Source organism: Hypanus sabinus, chromosome 10 (genome assembly GCF_030144855.1).
Source record: "Hypanus sabinus isolate sHypSab1 chromosome 10, sHypSab1.hap1, whole genome shotgun sequence".
In the NCBI taxonomy this organism is placed as follows: Eukaryota; Metazoa; Chordata; class Chondrichthyes; order Myliobatiformes; family Dasyatidae; genus Hypanus; species Hypanus sabinus.
Window position 1 is genome coordinate 27,978,493 of NC_082715.1, and position 22,854 is coordinate 28,001,346.

Consider the following 22,854-nt stretch of genomic DNA (forward strand, 5'->3'; position numbering starts at 1 on the left):
TATATGGGCTCAGTTTAGGAAATTTTATGGTTTCCATGGTTTTTCCGTTTCCAGCCCTGTCATAAATAATCACCTTTTTTTACCTACTACGTATAACTTAGCATTCCATGATTGGTATAGGAAGGGCATTAGCCATTTTGAAGATCTTTTCATTGATAATCACTTCACTTCTTTTCAACAGCTCTCTGCTAAGTTCAATCTGCCCAATGCTCATTTTTTTCGATATCACCAAATTAGACACTTTATTGTTCCTTTAATTCTTAACTTTCCTGAAATGCCTGAGAAAAATGCTATGGACTTATTTCTTTCCATTAATCCACTAGGTAAAGGTTTAATATCAATTATTCGAGATAAATTAGCAGCCTTACGACGTGCCCCTGTGGATAAAATTAAAATGGCATGGGAGCAGGATTTAAATACCTCCTTATCTGATGAGATTTGGGACTCGATTCTCAAATCGGTTAATTCAACCTCTCTTTGTGCTCGCCATTGCCTTTTACAGTTTAAGATTGTTCATAGAGCCCATATGTCTAAATCTAAACTATCTCGATTTTACCCTAACATTAGTTCGCCTTGTGATAAATGCAAAAGGGGCGAGGCCTCTCTCATTCATATGTATTGGTTTTGTCCTAGCTTGGAGAAATTTTGGAAAGATGTCTTCATAACGTTATCATATATTCCCTTCCCACCCACCCCTCCACATTCCCTGCACTTTCCCCTGCAATTGTAGGAGGTGAAACACTTGCCCCTTCACCTCCTTCCTTAGTAACATTCAGGATCCTAGGCAGCTTTTCTGGGTGTGCAAAGATCAACCTCCAACTTTTGTCTGCTTCAGTCAGTGTTCGTAATGTGACTTTCTCCAGAGTTAGAACCAAGTACAGACTAGGCTACCAATTTGTAGAGCATCTGTGTTCTGTCTGCAATGGCCAATTTGAGCGTCGGGTCAAAAGTCCTTCAAAATCCTTTCTCGTTCCCACACTGATCTATTTTTTTTTACTGCCATGATGAGGCCAAAAACAAACTAAAACAACAACATTTTGTATTCCACTTGGGCAGCCTACACCCAAATGGCATGAAGACCAAATTTTCTCATTTCAAACAACTCATACTCCTTGTCTTTTCCCCACTTACTCCTGCCCATCCAGTGTCCTCTCCTTCTGATCATTTTTCCTTTCCTCCAAGACTCTTCACTCATCCTGATCTGGTTTCACCTGCATCAGGAAGTTTTCTTCTTTCTTCTCCCTTGGCTCACCTCTCCTTTCCCTCTTCTACTTAGTTCCATCTGCCATTAGCTCATAATGTCTGGTTCCACCCATCACAAAACAGCCTGATTCACCTTTCCCTATCAATTCAATATACAAGCTATATTCTCTCGACATTTGAAGTCTTGAAACTATCATTACTACCACTGGAGAGATACAGTAGCTTGAAGACCTATACTCAAATGTTTTAGACAGCTTCTTTCCCTCCTCTATCAGTTTCTGAATGGTTAATGAACACTACTTGTTTTTCCTCATTTGCACTATTTATTAATTTTTGTAATTTATCACAGCTTTTATGCCTTGCACTGAATTGCTGCTGCAAACAATAAAGTTCACAACAGGTCAGTGATAATAAACCTGATTCTGATAGTGACCTTCTTTTTACCTCGACAGATGCTGCTTAACCAGTTGAGTTCTTCTAACAGTTTGTTTTTGCTTTAGATCATATTAATATTGTGCAGTGAATTTAAATCAAAGACAACTAGAAGCTAAGGTTCACATTTGTAATTAATCCATCATTCTGTTTCTAGATTCTCCAATGGAAAGGAGATCCTTACAGCAAGCAGAAACTGAAATGAACAACTGATAATTAACCCAGAAAGAGCTTAGAGGGTCAAATTATGGGAAAGGGCAGACATTTAAAATAATGTTATTCACTTGGGACAAAAGAGTACTAAAAAATAATCCATTTATAGAAGCCTGTAAATCAAATTTCCCAAACTAACTTTAATTTGGGGTTGGAGATGATGCCTGAAGTTGCTTTGCATTTTCTTTGTCTTTGTTACTGTTGAAATCACTTCAACATTTGGATTACAGTTTAAAAAACACATTGAAATTTACTTTTCTGATAAGTTTGATATGAAAACATAATAAATTTTAAAAAATTACAAATAATGAAACCATTACATGATTTTTTATTTTCATACTTGGACAGGAATATGTTAGCTATATCTGATGTTTACTTTTCAAGACGTTGTATTTCAAACTTTCATTTGAAGTTCACTACTTAGAAATACTTACACATATGATTTAAACCAGCGCTCAAACAAGCAGAATGGAGCCCACCTTAGAAGCTACCTCGAGCTAGTAACAAATGATCTATCCTTAAAGAGCCTTCTTTGAAACTTACGTAATTAGCACACATAGCAAAGTAACAAAGGATGAAAAATTACATTAAAAGAGGCTAAAGCTTAGACAATCATGGGTAAAGTCCTCCCTGCCATTGAGCACAACTACATGAACTGCTGCAGGAAAGCAACACCCATCAGGGATCCCCACCCAGGACATGCTTTCTTCTCGCTGCTACTATCAGGATAATGATACAGGAGCCTCAAGGCTCACACCACCAGGTTCAGGAACAGTTATTACCCCTCAACCATCGGGCTCATGAACCAAATAGGCTAACTTCACTCGCCCTATCATTGAAATGTTATCAGAACCTATGGACTCACTTTCAAGGACTCTTCATCTCATGGTCTCAATATTTATTGCTTATTTATTAGTATTATTTCTTTCTTTTCATATTTGCAGTTTGTTGTCTTTTGCACACTGGTTGAATACCCTAATTAGTGTTCTTTTATTGACTCTGTTATGGTTATTATTCTATTATGGATTACTGAATAAGCCTGCCAGAAAATTAATCTCAAGGTTGTATATGATGACATATATGTACTTTGATAATATATTTACTTTGAACTTTGAAATAAAACAGAATACGTCAGATTTTTATAGACGCATGATAAAAGCATCTTATTCAGAGGTATCAAAGCTTGGTACGGCAAAGACAAACCTTCAGAGAGTTATGAACAAATCCCAGTCAATCACAAAAACCAGCCTCCCCTCTACTGACTGTCCACATTTTCTACTGCCTCAAAGACCCACAATAGTCATGGACCTCTCCCATCTTGGTCATTCTCTCTTCTCCCCTCTCCCATTTGAAGATAGAAAATCTTGAAAACAAAGCTCAAGGAAATATTCCACCCCACTAATACAAGACGCTTGAATTGACCTATTATACAATCTAGATAAATTCTTTTTTGCTCAATCTACCTCTTTGTGCTCTTGCACTTGCTTACCTGCATTGCACTTTCTCTGTCACTATAACACTGCATCCTGCATTCTATGCTTTTCCCCCTTTCTGTACGACCTTTATATACTTATGTATGGAATCTGTCCAGATGGCGTCCAAACAGAAGCTGTTCCCAGTACATGTACTGTAAATCTCAGTATGTGACAATAATAAACTAAAACGCTAATTAAGAATTTTACTTGCATGGCTACCAACTTGTGTGCTATCACATTTAATATTTACCTCCAAAATCTCCAAATAATTACCTTACCTGTAATGGAGCTGGAAAACAGCTGAGAGTGTGGGAAGCCCAGTTGTGAGGGGTGAAAACCATAATTGTCTGTAGAATGTCTTTACACCAGGTACCTTGTATAGATTCTGACCCTGTAAAAAAGTCTATATATATTTTTAAAAAGACACGATAAGCATTAAGAATAGCAGGTAATGCAGAAGTATAAGGGCGTGGGAGTACATGAAGACAATACTGAATCTGAAAGCCAGCACTTAGCAAACATGACCCAATTTCCATAGTTGCAGCAAGGCACCTGTGCTCATTTACCCACTAGTCCTGCTCTTACGATGAGGGGAATTGCATGGTGAGAGTTTTCCGATTTGCAAGGTGCTGTTCAAACCCACAGAAATACATAAGCAGGCCTTTAAACCACTCTCCAGAATGAAAATGACTGTCAAACTGCTGAATGGTTGGAAATGTCAGACATTCTATGAACAATAGCAACTAAATAACTTCAAAAAAACACTAAGTAAAATTGTACAGAAAAAAATTAACACAAATCAATTGAAAATATAAACTGTTTTTCTGCCACATAGTTGTTCATTCAAACTATTAACCCTGTGCTAGGACTAAGCTAATGCTAATTTAGTAGAACATCTACTGGCAAGCTGCAGAAGGCACAGGGCTATGATTGCCATTTGTGACTAGGGCTAGGTGGTAAGGAAGCCTGGTGAACAGAAGGTTGGTCAGGTGAGGACTGTGAAGCAGGGGGTGAGGCTAAATTACTACCATAGCCCAAATGATGCTCACAGAAAAATATGAGGGATGTTTGGGAATTCAAGGAGAAATAGGTAATGGGCACTCACGTAGCTCGGTGTTTACAGTACTGAACCAGGACTGTTTAAGAAGGTCCCAGTCAGAGTAGAAGCAAACTTTCACAGAGCATTGGGAGCTTAGTTAAATGTTACAGAAAAGCTCAAAAATGGCATCTTAGTATGCAGTCACGCTCAAGATTCTTCATGTAATGTATGCTTGATGTGCATTGCAGCTGGAAATGTGGACTCCTAGCAACTTGCATGAAATCTTCAATTTTCATTAATATTTTTACTACAAATTGGAACATGTAACATTGGATAATTTACTCAAAATAATCTTAGTCTAACAATGGATAATGCAAGATGTATTTATAAAAAGCTGAAGTTACATATTAGTACTTACCGGTTACATGTGTTGCTCTAGCTAGAGTAAGAATTAGTGCTCTGTTAAGTTCCTCAGACTCTGCAGATAGAACTGTTTTGGGGTCACTGAGAAACCGAGTAAACTGGGGCTGGACTTCAGAACTGCCCAAAGCAGTGATGAGCCGGAGAGCGGTGCTTTCAACACTAAAATGGTCAAAGATAAAACTCTAAGTAAACTACAGTCTTGCATAGAATTCCATATTCCAGCTCTTCCTAGATAAGATTTATGAACAACTACCGTCCAACCCTCTTCAGCAATTTTGTCAGCTCTCACAACAAGCCAATTATAATCTCTCTCTAAGTAGATTCTTCCATAAGCAAAGAAACCTCTATAAACATAAACAATCCAGTAGGAGGACCACAACCTTGGTGTGGGTGTGTGTGTGTGTGTGTGTGTGTGTGTGTGTGTGTGTAAAATACACACACAAATAAACAAACAATGGGTGCCAATAAACAAATGACATTAGCTAAAAGAAGTATTCCAATTTCTAACATACTGTTTTAAAAACCTAACTCATTTATTAATATCTTAGGGGAAGCATATCTGTCATCTCTTTTTGACCTAGCCTACAAGGTGCTCCATTTTCACACCAATTTCCACTGAAATTACCAGGCAAACAACTTGGTTTAAAAAAAAAGTGATTCAAGAAGGCTTGCCACATCCTCTGGCCATTTAAGATTTTAATTAACTTTGAATGAAATATGACCTTTTGAAACAAAAGTTATGACAAGAAAAATGTACTTCTACTTTTGTGGAAAAGTAATGAAAATATATGTGCATTAGAACTTATTCAACATTGTGGAATAAGATTTGGTGTTCAGATTAACATGGAGGATAAGAAATCCCCTGACAAAAAAATCCCAATAAGAATTTATAGCTCATGTTTGAAATATCTCTAATTGAAGTAAACCCAAATTTATGTTAAAGTTTCTACAAAGGTAGCAACTTGCTGATTATTTCTAAAAATACAAAAGATAATATGTTAAAGCTTTAGTTAGTAGTGGCAATTCTCTCTGTTCATTTGCAACCTCATTTGTATAACAGTAATTTCAACAGTAAATTTAAATTGCAGACATTACAATTACACCAATTCCCCAAAACTCAATGAGGAGAGCATCAGAACATTATTCCTATTTCGGTCTTCCAAATTTCAAGTGAATGATCGTAAAAATGGTGTATTAAACAAGAAAATATAAATGAATTGTATTGTTCTAAATTTAAAGAAAATCAATGACAATGGAGGGGAGGACCCCACTTCCTTCTCTTCATTCAAGATGGCTATTCAAAATGACCTGTGATGGGTTTGAAAAGCCATCCTGAATGATAAGGAAATGAACAGAATGTATTTTCCCTCATAAGTAATTGGTTACAGAAAATGGCTACAAACCAAAGCAACCAGAGCTTATCCCATTCTTATACTGAACAGCAACACTCAGTAGCCACATTAGTCGGTAATAAAGTGGTCAATGAGTGTATGTTTGTAGTCTTCTGCTGTTGTAGCCCATCCACTTCGTTGAGCTGTGTGTTCAGAGATGCTTTTCTGCACACCACTGTTGTAATATGTCACTGATTAACAATGCATTTTCACCCTCAAACAGCCAGTCACTGGATGTTTTTTCACACCGTTCTCTATAAACTCTATACACAGTTGTGCATGAAAATCCCAAATCAGCAGTTTCCAAGATACTTAAACCAATTCAGACAAAGCATCATTATATTTCCAGAAATGTTCCCTAACCTTCTAAACATTTCCAGCATTTCCTATTTTTACTTCAGAGTTCCAAGAGTTTAAACTAAGCACTGGAGCTTTGTTTAGGAAGGGGCTGAGAAGAAAACTGGATCAGCTATGATAACATGGTGGAGCCGACTTAATGGGCCAAATGGCCTAATTCTTCTCCTATACCTTATGATCTAACCTAAGGTAATCTATATACATTTTAAGCACAGGGTTGTAACTGATAGTTTCATAAACATTTGAAACGATGAAAAAAATCCCTTACTGAAGGTTACAGGTAGCAAAGAGTTTCTCCACTAACTAAGGCATTTACAACAAAGCAATAAGTTTTTATAATAGTCAAGTGGGGGAAAAAGGATTCATACCATCAGTAATCAAAATGTGAAAGTTTTACTTCAGATCCCTATTGAGGCAGAACTGTATCACTGAAAAGGCAACTGGAAAAGTATTTGAAATGGAGAATATAAAATGCTATGGAAGAAGACAGGGATGTTGAACTAAGATAGCTCTAGATAAGGTGCAGGCTCATTTGTGTGTCAAAACTTCAATTTTTCAATTAAAGTCCACTCAATAAAGGCAAGGTTTTAAATTTTGGAGAATTCTCATCACTACCTCAATATTATTTCTATTTAAAGAAGCATGTATTGAAATACTAGCTTAATTATATTAAATAACTTACCATAGGTGAAGTTGATTCTGATTGGTATGTGGCACTGCTGCCAAAGAATGAAGATGACTTAATAGTTGTACTCTGTAGTGGGGCTGGATATGATGCATGCGGTAGCTAAACATCTCCAGCAGAGTGTGTAAGATCCCCCAGGCATGTGACTTGAAAACATTTGGTAAAAGCTGGCCTAAAGGGGAAAAGAAGTTAAAATTTGTGCACAATGAGAAATTTATTTTCCTCAAAAACATATGTATTTTTAATGAGCTAAACCCAATGCCCCAGGATGAAAGATCAGAACTTAAGAGTGGTAATAATGTTAAAGAAATCTCATTTTTAATTACTTAATGGTACAAATGAATCTTTAACATTTAGTTAAAATTCCACTGCACTGTGTTACAACTAGCAAAATATTGGTATGCATCACAAAGGGCAATTCTAGAAAACAGAAACATTCTAAATTTTGTGAAAGAACTTTTTGACATATGCACAACTATAGCCATCATACGCTTGAATGAATTAACTCTATTCTATTAAATCCATTCTCTACATTCCAGACAATTAATTTTAACTCAATCCATGAAAGAATTGTGTTATACTTCGGTAGATCTAAACAGGTTCTAGAAATTATTGCACTATCAAGACACTATTGCCATTTTAAGTAAAGATGAAAAATATCCTAATTTTTCATCATCTTTGCAGCACTGAATATTTTGACATATGGAGTTTATCCATATTTTTATTCTGCCCACAACATGATCCAAAAATTACAGATACCAGAGAACTGAGATAATTATTTTCTCAAAATACCATTGTGTGGTCTCTGAGTCCCACATTTTCAAAAATGTCAAATTTACAGGAAGTGGACTATGAATACATTAACTTTATGATTTAAAAGCATTACATAGAATCAGAGAACAGTACAAGATTTTCTTCTATAAGTTTGACAACAGAAGCCCGAGAAATAAATCTGCTGCTTTATACTGATTCTCAAGATTTTACACTTGTAGATTAGAGGAAGACTCCGTCCCAATTCAAATAAGCGAAGCTTAGAAACTTTGCAAGTCCTCCATCAGCCCATATTACTCTCTTAGCCCCAATGAATTCAAAATGTTCTTTCTTTATAAACTTAAAAACATGCAACATTACTCTTCAAAGTACTTTAGACTTCAATTATACACTTACTGATAAAACCTTTAATTCCAAGGGATTCGATCTCCATATAAACTAAAAGACGACTGTAAGTTTCTACCAGAGCAGGAGCTAATGCTAGGCTTGATTTAGCATGAGCTAGTTTGATCACCCTTGTAGCTATACTGTGAATGAGGCTGAAAGACAGAATATTTAAATCAACATTCAAATATTACATAAATCTTGGTAAAGAATAGCATTAATGTTCTTTATTTATTGCCTACAATGATATTCACGTAAACAAGTAATTAAAATACTAATTGCTTGACAGGCAGAACAAATAAATCTAATTATCTGGAATGTAATAAAATCATCAGCTATCATGGTGTTTATACTAAAATAAATAAAGCAATACTAAATTGAAACTAACATTGTTTGAGTCCAAGAAACATCTTTAAAACTGGCATTAAGGTAACTCATTTCTTTGCAGGCTACATTCATTTTTAAATAGGAAATACATCCCCTAATACTCCAAGCTTTTCACTATTAAAACAATTTACTCTTGGACAGTCATTTGACTTCACTAATAATTTGTTGTATTTTTTAAATCAAACCTTATTTTGGGGCGGCATGGTAGCGTAGCAGCATGCACTATCATTTCAAAGTTCCAGGTATTACCGATCAAAGTTCGATCCCCACTGGTGTCTGTAAGGACTTTGTACGTTCTCTCTGTGACCATATGGGTTTCCTCCCAAAGATGTACTGGTTAGGGTTAGTAAGTTGTGGGCCTACTATGATGGTGTCAGAAGTGTGGTGACACTTACAGGCTGCCCCCAGCAAATCCTCACTGATCTGATTTGATGCAAATTACACCTTTAACTGTATACTTCGCATATTGATAAATACGTATTTGACAAATAAAGCTAATCTTTATCCTTTTAAGAACTGTTTCTTTCTAACACTAAGATATCCCAACTAAGGATTAATAACAATGAGCATTAATAGCAATGAATATGATAAACCTTAACAACAAAAAAATATTGCACTGTAGTTGATTAGGATTTAATTCTAGTCACTACCTCATTTTGGCATGAACTGTTAGTGAATCCAGCAAGTTCATAGGCAAGGGGGTAATAGACCCTGAAGCTGTGCAATTTGTTCCTGGAAGAGATATCCTCAGGCTTCCATTCCCATATATTGTTTCAACCAATACTCCCATTGGTAATGTAAAGTATTCGGAATTAGTGGAATAAGCATTGCACAGCAAGGCAATCTTGTAATCATTCATCTGTAGGCTTTTATTTCTCAAACTTTGTTGTAAAAACCTGCATTGGAAATAATTAAACACAATTAATTACTTAACTTTTGTCTATTTATTAAACATCGAGAATTGATTCTTATGAAGAGAAATGAGCATTTTTATTTTCCAAGGACGATCCCCCAAGCTACTGTGAGAAACGAGGGAGGAGATTGCTGAGCGTCTGGCAATGACCTTTGCATCATCAATAGGGACTGGAGAAGCACCAGAGGATTGGAAGGTTACAAATGTTATTCCCTTGTTCAAGAAAGGAAGTAGCGATAACACAGTAAATTATAGACCAATGAGTCTTACTTCGGTGGTGGGCAAGTTGTTGGAGAAGATCCTGAGAGACAGGATTTTATGATAATTTGGAGAGACATAATCTGATTAGGGATAGCCAGCATGGATTGGCAAGGGCAGGTCATGCCTTACGAACCTAAATGAATTCTTTGAGGAGGTAAGAAGAACACATTGATGAAAGTAGAGCTGTGGGATGTTGTGTATATGGATTTCAGTAAGGCACTTGATAAGGTTCTCCACGCAAGGCTCATCCAGAAAGTAATGAGGCAAGGGATCCAAGGAAACATTGCTTTGTGGATCCAGAATTGGCTTGCCTACAGAAGGCAAAGGGTGGTTGTAGATGGTTCTATTTCGGCATAGAGGATGGTGACGCGTGGTGGTCCATAGAAGGGTTAGTAAGTTTGCTGATGGCACAAAGGTTGGGGGTGTTGTGGATAGTGTGGAGGCCGGTCAGAGGTTACAGCAGGACATTGATACGATGCAGAACTGAGCTGAGAAGTGCCAGATGGACTTCAACCCAGATAAGTATGAAGTGGTTCATTTCGGTAGGTCAAATTTGAAGACAGAATATAATATTAATGGTTAAAACTCTTGGCAATGTGAAGGGACACACAAAGCTGTTGCACAGGTTGACAGTGTTGTTAAGAAGGCTTATCGTGTGATGGCCTTCATCAACTGTGGGATTGAGTTCAAGAGTCATAAGGTAATGTTACAGCTATACAAGACCTTAGTTAGACCCCATTTGGAGTATTGTGTTCATTTCTGGTCACCTCATGACAGTAAGGATGTGGATACTATAGAGAAAGTGCAGAGGAGATTTACAAGAACGTTGCCTGGATTGGAGAGCATGCCTTATGAGAATAGGTTGAGTGAACTTGGCCTTTTTCTCCTTGGAGCAACGGAGGATGAAAGATGACCTGAGAGAGATGTACAAGATGATAAGAGACATTGATCATTTGGATGGCCATGGCTTGGAAGTAAGAACAAGGGGGATGCCAGAGTCAAGTTTTTCACACAGAGTGATGGGTGCACTGCCAGTGACAGTGGTTGAGGTGGATACATTGAATCATTTAAGAGACTCTTAGATAGATACACGGAGCTTAGAAAAGTATAGAGCTATGTGGTAGGGAAATTCTAGGGAGTTCCTAGAGTAGGATACATGGTTGACACCTTGGGACGAAAGGTCTGTAATGCGCTGTCGATTTCAATGTTCTATATAAGGAAAATTACTTCAAAAGCACTGCATCATCCTTTTGAGGATGAGAGATAGACTTTATCTCTTCATTGCTTATTAATATTTACTCTTCAGTCATCTCTACTTTTCAAAATCATCTTTTTTAATAGTAAGTTAAATGATAGTAAGATAACACCATACATTAAACTAGCTAATTTTGATTGCATTTTTATCATGCTATAATACACACTGCACAGAATAACAGATTATAAGAAATAACCTGACCAACTGTTTTATTCATTACATAGGCATTAATGGGCCATCAGCCTTCCAGGCAGTGTGCTGTTATAAATATTAGGGACACTTGTCTAAACAATAAACACAAACTTTCTATTTAGCAGCTTACTCATGGTGGAGTTTGAGAGAGTGAGGGATGGGTATCTGCAGTTTGGAATTATCATTCTGTGCCTTCCTGTTGAGATGTATCCAGATACAAGTCATAGCAAAAGCATGAGTTGACTGTGGTTTGCTAATGTCAGGTACTGGAATACACTGCAAATGAAAAAAAAAACAAGCACACATGAAAATCTAGAAAGCTACCTTCATCCTTTACTTAAATAAATGCACTGGTAAATTGATGCATAAATCCTACTTCTTTCTCTGGGTACAGAAGGTCAAACAACTTCATCACTGGAAGGAAGTCAGCCAGCGCATTCTTCTGAATACTACCAGAGATGAACTGTAATAAAACCCACATCAGATGGTCTCGCCCTTTTATTAAACCTCGGCCTGCCAGCTAAAAGATAAAGACAACAGAAGGGCAAAGAGAAATTGTTTAATATTTCGAGTGCTGAAAAAGAGAAATTCAGATTTAAGATGTAATTGTTGAACCAGCCAAACACCTATGTGTGCAAGTTTCTGAAATGAGGATGCATGGCAGAGGGGAGAAATTAGATTTTGGGAAGATTTGGGGAAAAGATGATTTGGGTGTTTAATGGCTAAAATGGATGCATTCAGCTCCTGCCCAATATATCTAAGATTAAAGTCACAATTTTGCTGATCATAGATGTGATTGTGAGCTTTCATTTCATCACTTCCATGTTTTCAAAATTGACTACAAAGCTCAAAATGTGACCAAGCAAATCAAAATTAACTGATTGTAATAAATTCAGTATCTCATATAAGTAAAATTGATCTTTTTTTTCTGTTCCAATTTCAAGTCGTCCATTTTAAAGATTGAAGGCTACACCCCACAACTTTCTGTTCTCTGGCCCAACTCACCCATGCCAACAAAGTTGCTTGCCTGAGCTAGTCCCATTTGACCATATCCCTCTAAACTAGTGGTTCCCAAACAGTGGAATATCAGACCCCTCCAGCAGGGGTGACGGGCATTTCTAAGGGGGCAATGAAGATAAAGGCAGCAGTGGGGGGTGCTTGGTAGAATTGGGGGGTGCATGATTACAGGTGTAATTTAAAAAATTAATTACTTGTTAGAAGCATTTAAATCATTAGTACCTCAAAAATCACATCATCTCTTGCTAACTCACCACTCTCTTAGAATTTTCTGGAAAACATTATAGTTGCTGAAAAGGAATGTGACACTTCTGAATTTGGCATACCATGCGGAATCTGGACTAAAGTAATTGTGTTATTTCCAGGCCCAGCCCACGCATTATTGCCATTCACTACTACGTAGCTTCTACGATTCCTGTACTCCAGTCATGCAGTGATGAAATTCCTGTGAATTAGGGTATGGCATTCAATGTGGTAAAGTTCAGAATGTCCCCTTTCAAATGGTCTTGACTGCATTTGAAGGCTCCTTGAACATTTGAGAAGAATACACTTTGATAAAGCAAACAAGAACTTAGCTTATTTTCAGTCACTTTGTGATAACTTTCAGAAACGGAAAACACTTAAAACATGTTTGCCAACACTTCACAATGAAACAGTGATGGTTTACATGCTTCATAAAAACATTTCATTGCTCCTTGCTAAACTGGGAAAGTCCCATATAATTGGAGAAGAACTGATTCTGCCAGCAGTAAGGGAGATTCTGAGTACAGTTTTGCAGAAATCACCAGACCAAATAATTACAGCGAATCCATTCCGCAACAACTCTGTTCAAAGACAAATAGATGAAATGTCTAAGAATAAGGAAGAAACATTGTGCAACATACTTAGGGCAATAGAATTTGCTCTGCAGTTGGATGAGTCACCTTTGCCAGGAAACAAATCATTGCTTTTTAGTTATGTTCACTTCATACAAGATGAAAGCATGGTTCAAAGAGTTGTTATTTGCAAGGAGACTAGAAACAGAAATGAAGGTGGAGTCAATATTTCAGATTGTTGACCAATTTTTCCAAAGAGAAGAACATTCCACCCATCAACATTCCTGCTTGTGCAACAGAGGGAGCACCATCAATGAAAGGACGCCACTGTGGGGTTATTACTTTCTTGAAAAGGCTGTACCTAACATATTTACCATTCATTGTGTAATTCACAGACAACATCTTGTCACAAATTACCTAAGTGATCAGCTACACAAATTTTGAGAGCTTTGTATTGAGAATGATGGAACAGTTTTGAATATGGTCTAAAGTACTGTAATGTTGAGTGCTGTCAGGTTATCGTCGACTCACGGCGGTCCTATGGATAGTGTAGGTGTCCAAAGGGTTTTTGTGGCAAGATAGATTACCAGGCCTTTTTTCCACGCAGATACTGCTTCTGTTCAGGTTGGGACTTGGCCAGATTCGAACTCTGGACCATCCACATTGAAGTCTAGCTCCTCCATCACTGGCAGTCCAGCCGAAGGGTCTTGGTCCGAAACGTCGACTGTACTTTTTTCCATAGATGCTGCCTGGACTGCTGAATTCCTCCAGCATTTTGTGTGTGTTGCAGCAGATTTGAATGCTTGCTGTTGCACACAGAAGTCAGATGGCTCTCAAAAGGAAATTACTTGAGATGGTTTTATGTGTTTTTGAAATTGATAATTCTTTGAAGACTCGAATGCCTCATTCAGTAATCAATTCAAGAACGTTAGGTATGACATTACTTATTTGTCCAAATTATTCATAACATTTAATGAAATTATTCTTCATTTGCAAGGAAATAACGTGAATCTTATGAAAGTCAAAACAGACGTGTCCACAATTTTGTCCAAGTTAAGTGCAAACATTGGCCATCACAATCTTTCCAATTTCCAAGTCTCTCTGAGTTAGAAGAGAAAGAAAAAATACCAAGTGATGATCTTCAAGTATACTGTGCCCACCTGGGTAAGCTACATAAAGACACATCAGAGAGATTTCAGCATCTTCTTTCGATCCAAATTCCAGATTGGGTGATAAGTCTGTTCTTCAACACTTGTAATGAGGAATTAAAAGGAAGGATGAAGAACTGATCTTGCTCCAAAAAAAATCATATCAAGACTTTTGCTTGCTGAAATAAGTCTCCATATAATATCCTCACTGTGGAAAAAGGTCAAGATGTTCTTTATTGCCTTTCCAAAATTATATCAAGTTGTGTGCAGTTTCAGTGTAGTCACACAACTTCAAAGCAACAAAACAGATTGCAAATTACTGAACGTGGGGATAAGATCATAAGACCATAAGATATAGGAGCAGAATTGGGCCATTTGGCTTATTAAGTTTGCTCCATCATTTCATCATGGTTGATCTATTTTCCCTCTCAGCCCAAATCTCCTGCCTTCTCCCCATATCCCTTCACGCCCTGACTAATTAAAAACCTACCAGCTTCTGCCTTAAGTGTACCCAATAACTTGGCCTCCACAGCCACCTGTGGCAACGAATTCCTCCAAAAGAAATTCTTCCTCATCTCTATTCTAAAAGGATGCCCCTCTATTCTGAGGCTGTGTGCTCTGGTCAGACTTCCCCACCATGGGAAAGGTCCTCTCCACATCCACTCTATTGAGGCCTTTCAACATTTGATAGGTTTCAATGAGGTCACCACTCATTCTTCTGAATTCCAGTGAGTAGAGGCCCAGAGATATCCCAATGATCCTCAATTCAAAATCATTTTCGTGACACACACAAAATTCTGGAAGAGTTCAGCAGGTCAGGCAGTATCTATGGAAGAGAATTGACTGGTGAATGGCCTCAGCCTAAAATGTTGACCGTTTACTCTTTTCCATAAATGCTGCCAGGCCGACTGAGTTCCTCCTGCATTTTGTGTGTATTGCTTTGGTTTTTCAGCATCTGCAGATTTTCTTGTGTTTATCATTTTCGTGCACTTCTTTTGAATCCTCTCCGATATCAACGTATCCTTTCTTCGATAAGGGGCCCTAAACCTCTCATAATACTCCAAGTGAGGCCTCACCAGTGCTTTATAAAGCCACAACATTACATCCTTGCTTGTACTTTCTAGTGTCTTTGCAATGAATGCTAATGTCACATTTACCTTCCTCACCACTGTCTCAGCCTGCAAATAAACACTTAAGGAATCTTGCACGAGGACTCCCAAGTTCCTTCGCACCTCTCTGCACATTGGGGTTAGGGTTAACGTTATTCTAATTTTCTCTCCATTAGAAAATAGTCTATAAGCTTTTATTTCTTCTATTGAAGTGCATGACTATACACTTCTTGACCTGTATCCATCTGCCACTTCTTTGCCTATTCTCCAAGGCCTTCTTCAAAACTAATTGCCTCTCTGCCCATCTTCATATCATCTGCAAACTTGGCCACAAAGCCATCAGTTCCATCATCCAAGTCATTGACTTATAACATAAAAAGAAGCCATCCCAACACACACCCCTGTGGAACACCTCTAGTCACCAGCAGCCAACCAGAAAAGGATCTTTCTTCACACTGTTTGCCTCCTACCAATCAGCCAATGCTCTAACTATTCCAGTAACTTTCCTGTAATACCATGGGCTCTTAACCTTGCTATTATAAGACTATTTCCTTCATACTAAAAGATCAACACTTGACTTCACAATCTATTTTTTTGTGACCTTGTACCTTACTTTCTACCTGAGCTGTACTTTCTTTCTAATGTAACACTCCGTAAGCAGCCTCAAATGTGGCACTTTGTCAAAGGCCTTCTGAAAGACCAAATATTCAACATCCGCTGCATCCCCTTTATCTATCCTACCTGTCATCTCCTCCAAAAATTCCAATAAGTTTATCAGGCAAGACTTTCTCTGAAGGAAACCATGCTGACTTTGTACCATCCTGCCCTGTGTCACCAAGTACTCCATCGCCTCATTCTGAACAATTGACTCAACTTCCCAATCACTAACTGATCTATAATTTCCTTTCTGTTGCCTTCCTCTTTTCTTAAAGTGGTGTGATATTTGCCATTTTCCCACTGTAATTATCTGCAATTGCCTACTGCCTTTTTTGTAGAACATGGAACCATAAAGCAATAGGCCCTTTGGCCCATGTCTGAGAGAACTTTAACTGTAAATTTACCTGCATGTGATCTAAATCCTTCTATTCACTGCACGTTTGTGCATCTGTCTAAATGCCTGATAAACATTGCCATCAACTTCTGCACAAAAGACTTCAACTACTACACAGAGTCTTGCCATCTTCAGAAGTTTTCTGATGACTCTGCCATAGTTGGATGCATCAGCAAGGGAGATGAGGCTGAGTACAGGGCTACAGTGGGAAACTTTGTCACATGGTGTGAGCAGAGTCATCTGCAGCTTAATGTGAAAAAGACTAAAGAGCTGGTGGTGGACCTGAGGAGGGCTAAGGCACCCGTGATCCCCGTTTCCATCCAAGGGGTCAGTGTGGACTTATTTCCACTTGTTATAATTCACTTATCATTATTATTATTTAATTATTTATAGTTTATATTGCTATATCTCTACACTATTCTTGGTTGGTGCGACTGTAACGAAACCCAATTTCCCTCGGGATCAATAAAGTATGTCTGTCTGTCTGTCATCATATCAGCTTCCAACACTTCCCTTGGCAGTGTGTTCCAGCCACTCAGCTTAAAGACAGCATGTACCTCGCTATTATAAGACTATTTCCTTCATACTAAAAGATCAACACTTGACTTCACAATCTATTTTGTTGTGACCTTGTACCTTACTTTCTACCTGAGCTGTACTTTCTCTCTAATGTAACACTTTATTCTGCACTGTTAATATTTTATCTTGCACCACTCAGTGTGCCACTATAATGGACTGATCTTCATGGACAGGATACAAAACAAGTTTTTTACTGTACCTTCATACATGCAATAATAAACCAATTTATCAATTTTATCAATTTATATATCACTTTTAAAAACTTGTGACATAAACACCCTTTAAAGAATGTCCTTTAAGCCTTTCCCTTCTCACCTTAAAACTAAACTGTTTTCTCCCATAGCAAAAAGGCTAAGCACTCTGTCTACGCCTCTGATAATTTTATATACTTCTGTAGTCCTTCAGTTCAACACTCCAAAGAAAACAATCCAAGTTTAGCCAACTTCTCCTTAAAGCTCCTATTCTCATATTCTCTAATTCAGGCAACATTCTGGGAAACCTTGTCTGCATCTCTCCAAAGCCTGCAAATCCTCCCTGTAATGTAGCAGCCAGACCAGCCCACAGTCCTCCAAATGTGCCCAAACTAAGGTTTTAAACAGCTCCTACACAACTTCTTGATACTTATACTTAACTAATGAAGGAAATAATAGCTTACACCTTCTTTACAACTCCTTAAGGAAGCTACGGACTTGCACCCCAAGTTGCGTCTGTTCATCAATGCTTACAAGAGTCCAGCAGTTGACTATATACTTTCCTCGTACTTTTTATATTTTACCTTGTGTACACAAATTCTAAAATTTCACTTAAAGTAAAATGAGTCCTCATTGACTTGTTATCTTTGAGATCATTCACACATATGCCAAATTGTCAACATTTAAAGATTTATCTCTGGCTTCCTTCAGTATATTTGATATGTATTTAATTAATTCAATTAGCACTGCTAATTTCAGTTTGACCAATACTTTTCATTAACTACACTCAATTAGTAGCTCAACTACATTGTGCTTCATTTTTCTTTTCCCATTCCATAATAAATGTCTTCTCTCCAATCTTGCCATGCTTTGAAAAGCACCCTTATTTTCTCACTCTTCGAGTTCTAATGAAAGATTTACAACATCAAATGTTGACACTGACTGTGTCTGGCAATCTGAGTGTTTCCAGAATTTTCTCTTTTTATTTCAGATTTTCAGAGTCTACATATTTCTTGATTTAATTCATGTGCAATTTTCATACAAATTCCTTTTTATACATTATCAGCTGGATTGGCTACCTACTAATGCAAAAAAAAATGCTGCAGAAGTTTATCACCTTAGACACTCGGGAATTAATTATAGATTAAAATGTGAACTGGGCACAATTCAAGTTTGAAATGAGACATGCATGTACTTCTACATCCCAAACATACCTTTTGATGAAGTGATAACACCATGTGTGGGAAGCTAGCAAACTGAAACAAGACAAAGAAAATGAGCTGACTGGAGAGGTGCTGCCACAATAACTGACTGGTGCCTCCATCATCAAATTTTTCTTCTGTCTCTGAGCGCTCCATAGCATAAACCACTAAATCCACAAGCTGGTCTTCCAAAACTGGGCAACGTTGTTTGTGCTGTAAAGTAGACACTTATTACAGTAATGAACATTAAACACAAAGATAGACTTCTTATGCAAAAGAAAATGAACAAAGCATGAAATGCTAACCTAAACATACTGCAATGAGATATTTCAGAAAGCACCTAATTTGCATGTAGCGTAAAATAAAAGATGCCAAGCACTGCAATGATTTGCCCTTCTCCCCAAATCTACTTATTCAAATACATAAGTCATTTTGCTTTTTTTTTGGAAAAGTCAAAAACTCAACTTTGGTCAGCAAGAAACTTAACCATACATGTTCTAGTGATCAAATTTGTAAAGCAGAATATTTTTGATTTCTTCAGAACCTGAATTCTATTACTACCTACATATAAAATTAGCATGCTTTCCATGTATGATCATGAAACTTAAAAAAACTACAATAAAATTATACTTCCTTTGAAAGCATGCTTTAATGATCCCTAACAAAAGTAGAGCTACTTTGAACACATCTTTTGATGCCACTTTACATATGCAGTTATCTAGTTTTCAAAGGTCAACAAAAGAATATTTTCCAGACAACCTCTCCATGACAACTTTAAAAAATCTTAGGTGCAAGAATTGCGACAATCACACATTCTGTAGCAGACAGCGACAGACACCACTACATACTCTACGTATACCAGCATGCAGGTCTACTTTATTCTCTAAAATGGCATCAGTTACTACCAAGCAGTCAGCATCTCGTTAGTCACAATACAACAGTAAGATTGTAAACATACCTGAGCAATGTTCAAGGTCTAGAGCATTGTAGGATGGGCAGGACAAGACAGGACAGAACAAAAATAAAGGAAGAAAAAAAGAAAGACATAACAGTGACTATGAGGCCAGCCTCAGAATGCCCCAGACAGGCCAAGCCCCACAAAAACCAATGTACAAATTCTAATGTTTGAGGCTGGCCTAATAGCTAAAGCAATGTAAATAAAACTCAAATTATGTATTTCTATTTCTTTATATTAATTCTACTGTTATTTCATAAGGTACTGAATTTACAGTATTTTACAGTTCCCATCCACAAGGCAATACAAACTGGAAGATTAAACTTTCCTGTTTCATGTAACTCAAGAGTAATATCTATGAGATACTGATGCTAACTTAGAGTCCTGCTATTCTTGCTAAGCACTCTTTTGCTTACTTAGCCATAGCAACAGAAAAGAGAAAAAGAACAGTGCAGGCTATATTTAGAAGTCAAATCCACAGCAAACTACAGTGAGACACAGTACCTGTTTGTTTAGACCTAGCATGTTGCAGACCATATCTCTGGAATAAGGCTGTTCTAAAACATATCTCAGGAGGGCAGTCTGTGGGTCAAAAAGGTCCTAAGGGAAACAAAACACATGGACTTAATATTTTATAATTTGAGGAGAATTTCAATATAAATACTTGAAATACCAAGTTCTAAAGGTTACGAAATTTAACAGAAGATGTACTTCAAAGCACTTAAGTACCTAATCATTAAAAAATGTATTTTGGTGGAATTATGGATTAGGTGATTAAACAGGTGATTGCCCTGTTTTAGAAACTCAGAGCATTCGAAATAGACAGGCTAAGCTGCTCTGCCATTTAATGAGGCAATGGCTGAATTGTGCTCTTTGTCCATTTTCCTCACCGATCACCCTGTGCTGTTATCATATAAAGTTCAATTCGTCTAAGTTTTAAGAGAGAAAATTCAATGATTGATAATCCTGTGCCACGTATCAAGAAATTTTTCATGATCTTTAGATCTGAATGGCAATCACTCAGCTTAAGACTGCCAATTTCTAGACTCTCTGGCGTAAATAAACCATTTTTTAGTATCTACCTTTTCAAAACTGGATATGGGTGTTTGATTTCAACCATAAAATGTAATTCAATTTGGATTCTTGGTTTCAATGGCTGCTCATACTGATTTCAAATTCAACCCTGATGGGCAGTCATTTTAAATCTTTCAACATTGTGATAATTCTGAGATTATTAATACTGCACGCATACCAATAAACTATTACTATTTTGATTGGGGAGAGGGCTTGACAACATTTAGCAATTGTAAGCTCTAGAAAATTCATCCTCTATATTTTCAATGCTTCTATTCAAACTGTGTAGAGAATGGATTTAAAGTGATAAACTGTCCAAGTCATAATGTAATAAAAAAGGTCCCTTTCATCTCAATTGCAATAGCTTTTGTCTTTTTTTTTTGAGATCAGTCACTTAAAAATTTTCTTATAATGCATTACACTGAATTTATTTCCAAATCATTTAAAATTTGTCTTTTATCAGTAATTTCCTTAAAGGTTCATTGGGGTTGGAAATGAATGCTGTATTTAATATCAACCTCTACAATCAACTCTGCTACTCATTTTCTTCAACTGTATGTTCGTTTCATGGCTTGCTGATGTATGCTCATATAATTTGGAACTGCAAGAGACAACATCTGATCTGAAACCAATTTGAACCTTAGTTTGCAAAAGCTGGTATGTTAATCTCAGATTTATTCAACCTTCAGATTTCAATCCGACAAAGTGGATTTCAAAATTTTACTCAAACCATCAAGATTGTCAGTAAAGCACATATGTATCCATACACCTTCACAAAATGCATCATCTAATACTATAGCATCTAGCACACTTCTCAACGTTCTGGTCAGAGACATACTAAGAATCACAAACTAGACTTATAAACCAGTTTCACACGAGTACCTATACTGAAAACATTTCTGCTCCAAACAGGCAAGAAAACCATAACAGCAAAATATTACTTACCAACACATTTCAGGTCGATATACACATGGTTACTTAACTTTAAGAATATTCCTAATTTTTTTAAACCAGTTACCTAATTGGTTAGTTCACAAAAGTCATGTATAGAAAGACCAATTTTCTGCAATGTCACATTATGGAAAATAATTATATTAAAGGATAGGACACAAAGGGAATGGAATTCACTTTGCAGAGAATTTTTTTTTGATATAATGGAATGCTTCCGCAATATTTATTAATAAAAAAATTGGGAAGGTAGAGAAATACAGTAGGGTGAAATTAATAGTTGTCTGTAGTAGTCATATGAGCTTGGGCCTCCATAATTGGTGTGCAAATGCTCCCACTACAGACAGGCAGATGAATTACAATATGACAAGTTTGCTAACATCCATTCAACTGTGCAGGTTAATGGACAAAGCTATCAGGAAGCAAACTTACAGAAATGTTAATGCTTTAAACATATTTTTAGATTGCAAAGAATCTTACAAGCTAAGATCTACCAAATAGTTACATAAATACCATTCAATCAGAAGGGAAAATAAATGTACCTCTTTAAATAAACTGATTTAAGGTCAATTCAGACCTTAATGCAGAAATGTAACTTAATAAAGTTTAATCCAACACAATTTAGAATTGCAATAAGAAAAAAGTACGTTGCTCAAGAATCCTGAATGTTCTTGCACTGAATACAGAAAACCGAATCTCATCAAAATAAGAAATGGAAGGCAGCAAAATTCAGGCTAAAGTAACTATGGTACCTAGCTTCTAACCTTCATTCTGAAAATGGATAATCTAATCTCTACTCTTCTTATCATAGACACTTTGTGACTGGTTATTTCAGTTTTTATTTCAATAGATAAAACCTTGAAGCATCCAAGATTTCTTCCTGTTCTAAACAGATAAATTTCCCTGGATGAAAAGTGTTTGCTACAAGCAAAGCTAGACAGGAATAGCTTCAAATATCCGGGTTGTTCTTTTTTAGAAAAGCCTCTGCAAAACATCTGTATCATACTTACAATGAATGTCACTGTCACTTAATGTCACTGTTTCCGACCTCTGATATTTTACTAGCATTTTTCTCTTGATATTCAAGTGCTGAGAATTTTCTTTCTTATCTTCACTATTATTATGATGCTGAAGGAGTTGTCAGCATCAGAATGGAAAGTAATTGCATTGTAATATGAAACTTAAAGGTTGACATCTAATGACATAAAACAAAGCTGAAAAATAACAAAACACCAAAGAACCGATTCTTTTGTAGAGTATCATGCATTAGCTGTAAATAAAGCCTAGCTTCCCTTGTTCCTAATCCAGATAATTTACCAGATTTATAGATATACATGGTGCCTTCAATGTCATCACAAGAGCAAATAATAATTGTGACATTTAG

The 22,854-nt window shown here is 36.8% G+C and overlaps 1 protein-coding gene across 2 annotated transcripts in view; it reads right to left on the minus strand.

Annotated features, from left to right (window-relative positions):
• Window positions 1–22,854, minus strand: part of med23 (mediator complex subunit 23) — a 106,402-nt gene that overhangs the window by 38,977 nt on the left and 44,571 nt on the right. Inside the window, exons 10-18 of one of the 2 annotated variants that reach the window (XM_059981567.1) lie at window positions 19,953–20,048; window positions 18,506–18,706; window positions 11,758–11,901; window positions 11,512–11,657; window positions 9,411–9,656; window positions 8,386–8,528; window positions 7,216–7,390; window positions 4,781–4,944; window positions 3,602–3,714 (exon numbers count right to left, since the gene is read on the minus strand). In XM_059981567.1, coding sequence (XP_059837550.1) covers window positions 3,602–3,714; window positions 4,781–4,944; window positions 7,216–7,390; window positions 8,386–8,528; window positions 9,411–9,656; window positions 11,512–11,657; window positions 11,758–11,901; window positions 18,506–18,706; window positions 19,953–20,048 — 1,428 coding nt within the window. Of the gene's footprint in view, window positions 1–3,601; window positions 3,727–4,780; window positions 4,945–7,215; window positions 7,391–8,385; window positions 8,529–9,410; window positions 9,657–11,511; window positions 11,658–11,757; window positions 11,902–18,505; window positions 18,707–19,952; window positions 20,049–22,854 lie in introns of both variants that reach the window. The other variant, XM_059981566.1, reaches the window with a different exon arrangement.